Raw genomic sequence first — 6,626 nt, 5'->3', positions numbered from 1 at the left:
AGATATATCTCAGGAGTCAACATGCTAGATTTCGTGAGGTCCGCATTTGTCTACAGTTTCTATAAATGAAGGTGCTCTTGTTTTTTATTTCACACAAACAGAAAATGTCTCTAATGCCACAAATAAACATCATTTAGTATGCTGCAAATGTCTCCTTCTCCAACGCGAGCGAAAGTTTAACTTCATCGAGTACACCTCTCTTATAGATCTGAATACGAATTCCATAATCTCATACCTTACGGAGATAATCAAAAAATTGTGAAGTTCGAGTACCGTTCAGCGTCGATTGACAACAGAGGGAAGATTGCGTTCAACAACTTTGACCTCAAGACGAATGCAGATGTAAGGGTTATGTGAAATATATTTTTCTGTTTCGAAACAAAAGTTCTGCTCGAATTGGAAGCGATGATTTCAAGATAGATCGAAGATATTGTGAAGATGTTGAAGCGTTCATCTGAATATTGAAGTGTAATGTTGCATTTTATGTTGAAATCATATATGTAATATTGATTTTATGTATGAATGATAATTTTATTTTGTCAAATTACAAGTTTTTGATTTATGTCTCTGATACTTTTGTGCATACATTATAGAAATACATCTACGAACATATTCCAAAAATATATCTCCGATTTTAAAAAAAAACCTAATTAATAGAATGTCACTCCGAAATTGGAAGCATTTTAATATTTTCGTATTGTGCGCAAATAATATATAAAATTGTATTAATAATTTTTTTTTCAACTACCAAATTCAATTGGTTATCTTGTTAGGAAAGTTTAAACCTACTGAAAATTTGCTTAAACCCCGTAACCGCATTTCTTTCGTCTCATCGTTGATCAGAATTTCCAAGGTACGTTCCCTTCCATTTCTTCAATTTCCGAATCTTCTAGGTTAGAAATTCAACTATCTCCGGTTCTATTTTTTGCAATCAACTTGAATTTCAATTCTATTCTTGTTCCAATTATTGTGAAAATTCGGTGAAATCAATTACATTTTCTCCATCGGCGTGCTCTGCATGTTCGTGTGAAATTTTGTATAGTTGATTTTCTTTCTTATTTTTGGTTCATTCGTTGCGCAAAATCTGAAACTTAAATTGTTTGATTTGTAATTTGTGTTCAATGAAGAAACGATAAATGAATATGAAAGTTCCAAACGTACCTGGTGGCCGTGCTGCCTCAGCACTGATGAAATTGGGAGTTATTGGTGGAATTGGTTTGTATGCTGCTGCTAACAGTCTTTACAATGTCGAAGGAGGTCACCGAGCTATTGTTTTCAACCGTCTTATTGGTGTCAAAGACAAGGTCATTTTTCTCCCCTTTTTTAGCTAAGACAATTAATTGAAAGAGTGGTTATAGTGCTTGTGTTGTGATTATATCTTGATCTTGGTTGAATCTATTGATTTTGTTACTCCTAATTATGTTTTCTTGTTGGTAATTAAATTGGTATCTTATTTGATATGCAGGTTTATCCTGAAGGAACACATTTTGTAATTCCATGGTTTGAGAGGCCAGTCATCTATGATGTTCGTGCGCGTCCCCATCTAGTCGAGAGTACATCTGGGAGTCGTGATCTCCAGATGGTAAATAATAAATACCACTCATATCATTCATTCTTTATATTTACTGTTTAATTTATTGTGATTGACAGAATAGCTTTTGCTAGTTAATGAAGTAATGTTCTGAATTCTCTATCTGTTTCATTATGTTAGTGTTTGAACAGTGATACAATTTCCATTAATGTGAAACAGAAATAGAACTGCATCCAGATTGTAGAAAGTGCACTCACAATTTCATATGAGTTTGTTTTGAAGAGCTTATAGAAGTAGATTTTACGTAGTTTATATTGAGTTTACTTTCATTACCTCTCCTGTTGTAGAATAGAAATAGCTTTTACATAAACTCTTAAATGACAAGTGTTTATTGAATAAACGTTTAAGAGAGCTTCTATCTCAGCGTCCCTTTATACTTGTTTAGCCGATTCCTATTTGCAATAGCTTTGTTAAAGTTTTGAACAACTGCTAGTGTGCTATTTTGTTTTTGCATGAAGTGGCCATTTTGGATATATCATGTTCAAATGGTAAGATTTTAATGATTATTGATATAATAAATTCTGGTGGTATTTTGATTTTTCTCATCGGTTGTAGACATTTCAATCATGTGCTCTTGGCATCGGAACTTAAATGCCTCATCAAAATCTCATATTCTGAGCTACTAGTTGCCTTTTCATGTTTAGCCTTTGTATTGGAATCCATACTTTCTCACATAATATCTGCTAAATGTCCTTTCTCCCACTTTCCCAGGGTTGCTTGATGCCTTATTTATAATTTATTTGGATGACATTGTTAGAAGTTTTGATTATACTTTATAGGTTGAAAAGGTGTTTGGTGGCATCAAACCACTTTCCAGTACTTCATGTTTATAGACTATTACACTATAGATGTTTTTGTAAATTTAAACATGTGAAATATTGATCTTTTCTTTAAATTGCATATACACACTTTACAGGTCAAAATTGGGCTTCGAGTTCTTACGCGTCCCTTGCCTAGCCAGTTACCTACAGTTTATCGGACCCTTGGTGAGAATTATAATGAAAGGGTTTTACCTTCAATCATACATGAAACCTTGAAAGCTGTGGTTGCTCAGTACAATGCCAGCCAGCTTATTACTCAGCGAGAGGTAAGGAGAAAAGCTTGTTGGCGTGAATCATGAAACCACAAGTTATTATATGAACAAAGTTGCTAATTGCTGAGCTGTCTATTTTCTTTTGCGAGTCATGTTAAATCATTTTTTTTCTATATTTATTAGAAGCCAACATATACATACACATGATTTGTGCTTTAAAATATTATAATAAATTCATTTGTCGTTATCCACTTGCACATACAGTTGGTTTTATAAAATTAAAATCAAAACGTTTTAGTTGTTTATTGTTTTAATCTCATGTGAAGGGGAAGTACTATTGTTTCGTTTGTTTTATATACATAACTGTAAATTTCAATGTTTTACTGAACTATTCTTTGTAGGCTGTTAGTCGTGAAATCCGAAAGGTCCTGACTGAGAGGGCAGCCAACTTTAATATTGCTCTTGATGATGTCTCAATTACCACTCTGACCTTTGGCAAGGAGTTTACTGCTGCAATTGAAGCCAAGCAGGTGGCTGCACAAGAAGCTGAGAGGGCGAAATTTGTTGTGGAAAAAGCTGAGCAAGACAAAAGAAGTGCTGTAATCAGAGCACAGGTAAGAAGAAACCGTTATACTTATGCAGTTACTGCTGTTGTGCTTGGTACAAGTTTTTGCTATTTTTATATTTTCAAAGCATATTACAGTTGGAAAGTGTTGGTTGCTATTCTGTCTAGCCCTAAAGTTCAAACTGTCTTATTTGTTTCCTTGATCATGATGTTGGATTCATCTGAGGTAATGACTAACAAGTGTCTTTGTTCACAAATCTGTTTGTCAAGTTTAATGTGTTTTAAAATTAAATAATATTTTGGCAATTGCCAGTTTTACACCTCAGACCATTATTGACCTTTCTTACAAATCAACAGGGTGAGGCTAAAAGTGCACAACTGATTGGACAAGCCATTTCCAACAACCCAGCTTTTATCACACTTAGGAAGATTGAAGCTGCAAGAGAGATTGCACATACTATATCAAATGCAGCAAACAAGGTTTACCTGAATTCAGATGATCTTTTGCTGAATCTTCAGGAGATGAGTTTGGAGCCTGGCAGAAATTGAGCTGGTTAATCTGTTTATGGTTCTCAATAATTTTCAAGTATAAAAATGATAGATTTAAGGATGTAGTTTTTCTTGAGAAGTCTCCTGGCATTCTGGCCTATTTGCCTATTCTTGGCACTTGGCGGGGCTTTTACCACACTGAAAATTAATTCCCACTCTGTCACCTTTTTCCATTTTTTAAAATAAAAATGCCTTCGTTCAAGACACATGGCGGAAGTCTGCACATGTACAGTGCCATTCCACCATATGAGATGTATTAATTTTTTTTTTCTTTTCGTTTTCTATATAAATGATTTAATTATTGAATTTATATTATTGTTTAAATATATAATTAATAAAAATTAATTAAAAATATATTTTGTTAAAAAAATATTTTTTTAAATAATGTAATAAATAAATAAATTTAATGAGATTTAGTTTAGATAGACACTAAAAAATTTAAAATTAATATGATAATATAATATAAAAATTGAGAAATATAAAACAAAATTAATTTTCTTCTTGGTTGACACCTTTGTTATAATAATCATTACCGGTTTCACATTGTGTACGAATTCGAACACGATAACTATGACTAAACGGTTGTGTTGACGTAGGTAGAGGAGAGTCGAAGTTATAGGATGATGGGGAGATGTATTAATAATTGGGAATTGGTTTGATATATGTTTAAATGGATTGAAATTCTCGAAATCCTATAGACATTTGTGTGTGATTGGCTATTATGTTGGTGTAGCAATAATCAAAATTTAGGTGAGTGATTTATTGTTGGAATCGATTGATGTATGATGGTTGTTATTATGTGTTTTGGTTTGTTTGGCATGACTGTGGATCATTGTTGAATGTGGATATGGTTTGCGTATATGGTTTGGTTGTAAGTGTTTTGAGTATGGATGTTAAGGATTGTTGGTTGTGATGAAGTCGACATGTTTCAGATAGAGTTATGGAAACGGGGGTGTTGTACCCCAAAATTTGCCCTCCACTTTTGCTTCTCATCTGACTTATAACTTAAGACTCACTCGCGACTCTTTCACGTGCATCATTCATGCATAATCAACACATGCTAACCAACATCATAGATTCAAGGTTGTGGTTAACATAAATCAGTATTGGGCTTGGAGATTATGGTTTTCCTCATCGGTTAGGTTGAAACCATAATTGCTTGATTGGGTCATTGCCTCCTAAGATTGGGATATCTAGGGATCCAAACCCTAATTCTTTGTTTTGCTTCTATGAGATCTTATGTTTGACTTTCTGTGCACTGACTTGACTTCTGAACCCTAATTATGGGTCCATGATCTGAGGGATAGCTTGTGAAGCTTTGTGTTGTGTAGGAAACCCTAATCAAGGATAATTGGTGTTCAAGTGCCATGTATGGTTGACTTTTGGACTTGGGATTCATTAAAACTCTAGCTAATTGATCTGAGAGGTTGGTATCTATATGGTTTGCTTTGAGGAGGGTTGGAAACCCTAACTGTGGTTCGTGACATTGGTGCATTGCCTACTTCTATATTTGAGGCCTTTGGTTGACCACTTGGATTTGAATTTTGGCCATTAAACCATAGTTTGGTTCATGGCATTTATGGATATCTGTGTTGAATTCTCACTTGGCTTGAAGTTCTTGTTTATGGCTTGACATTGCGAATTTGACCTAGCTAAACTCTAATTCATGGTGTTATATGATTGATTCAAGGCATGTTTGCATTCATGGTCTCATGGTCCATTTGATCCAAGGTGCATTTTATCCACAACCCATTCATGGTTCTTTTGATCTCACTAAGGCATTGACAAGTCCTGGTTTCATGTTCTGTGGATGTGTCAAGATTCATACAAGTGGTCTAGCTCCACTGATTCAATTTTATTATACACTTGGTCAAGGCATTACATTGGTCCACTAGCATCCATGTCCTTCACTCATTCAAATTTGTTTTAGATTTTATCTTAGACATTTGGTTTCATGATGGTTTTCATGTATAAGAATATTTTTGACTAAAAGAGTATATTTCATTGAAAAATTACATCTTGTGGCATAAGTTGACTTTTGGTCAACTATTGACTTTTTGGTCAACCGCTTGACCAAGGTCAACCACCTAGCTAAAGAACCATTCTAGTCATTTTCATATTCTTTCTTAAATCACTTTAAACCATACCATTCATTACATTGAATCTTAAAGACTAAGTCATGGATTCGTTGTTTCTTACATTACCATACATAAATCAATATGAACCTTGACCATTTCAAAAGCCAATTTACATAACATAAGCCATTGTAAACCAATTGATAAGCCTCATTCATTCTCATTACAACCAAAACCCATTTCCATTTCATTAAACCAATTACATTAAGAACCAACCATTACACATTCCAAAATTACATAAACCATACATACATATTTCCATACAATTTCCATTTTTCATCTACAAACCATTATTCAAATTCTAAATTTCTATTCAACCATTAACATTCATACAAAAACATTCAATTTCCAAATTTCCAATGCCATTTACATATATTTACACCCATCTCCAACTTAGGCACAATTTGATTTTGATTACAAAAGTTACATTTATTAGCCTATGATTCACAAGTCCAAAACCAATCTGATCAATTCCAAAACAGCCCCATTGAATCCACTTCAAGCTTGATTGTAACTCTAAGTCATCCAATGCGCTTCATAACCGTGTCCTAGCCAAAACTCCAAGCTATTGAAAACATAACCTCTAGCATATTTCCTGCACAACATAAACAAAAACCAAATTTCAGAATTTTTCACAAGAGGAATTCATAACAAAAGCCTCTTCAAACTACTCTCCAACCACTTCAATAACATGCACAAATTCTGATATGAACAGAGTCGGCAAACAGGACTTTTCAATGACAATTCCCAATC

The 6,626-nt window shown here is 33.8% G+C and overlaps 1 protein-coding gene across 1 annotated transcript; it reads left to right on the top strand.

Moving 5' to 3' along the window:
• The first annotated feature begins 717 nt into the window (after positions 1–717).
• Positions 718–4,048, top strand: LOC127086946 (prohibitin-1, mitochondrial). The gene is made up of 6 exons (XM_051027761.1): positions 718–853; positions 1,128–1,304; positions 1,466–1,582; positions 2,508–2,678; positions 3,026–3,238; positions 3,547–4,048. Exons 2-6 carry the CDS (start codon positions 1,137–1,139, stop codon positions 3,736–3,738), a joined length of 861 nt encoding a protein of 286 aa, XP_050883718.1. The 5' UTR covers positions 718–853; positions 1,128–1,136; the 3' UTR covers positions 3,739–4,048.
• Positions 4,049–6,626: the final 2,578 nt, after the last annotated feature.

This window comes from Lathyrus oleraceus, chromosome 5 (assembly GCF_024323335.1).
Source record: "Lathyrus oleraceus cultivar Zhongwan6 chromosome 5, CAAS_Psat_ZW6_1.0, whole genome shotgun sequence".
NCBI classification, from domain to species: domain Eukaryota; kingdom Viridiplantae; phylum Streptophyta; class Magnoliopsida; order Fabales; family Fabaceae; genus Lathyrus; species Lathyrus oleraceus.
The sequence above is the reverse complement of the archived record's forward strand: the minus strand, read 5'-3'. Positions and strand labels throughout refer to the sequence as shown.

What these genes read in the sequence shown, in the direction of transcription:
- LOC127086946 (XM_051027761.1), top strand. Translation starts at nt 1,137, where the DNA reads ATGAATATGAAAGTTCCAAACGTACCTGGTGGCCGTGCTGCCTCAGCA. An exon ending in TTATTGGTGTCAAAGACAAG is followed by an intron (nt 1,305 to 1,465) that starts GTCATTTTTCTC and finishes TTTGATATGCAG; the next exon opens with GTTTATCCTGAAGGAACACA. An exon ending in GTGCTGTAATCAGAGCACAG is followed by an intron (nt 3,239 to 3,546) that starts GTAAGAAGAAAC and finishes ACAAATCAACAG; the next exon opens with GGTGAGGCTAAAAGTGCACA.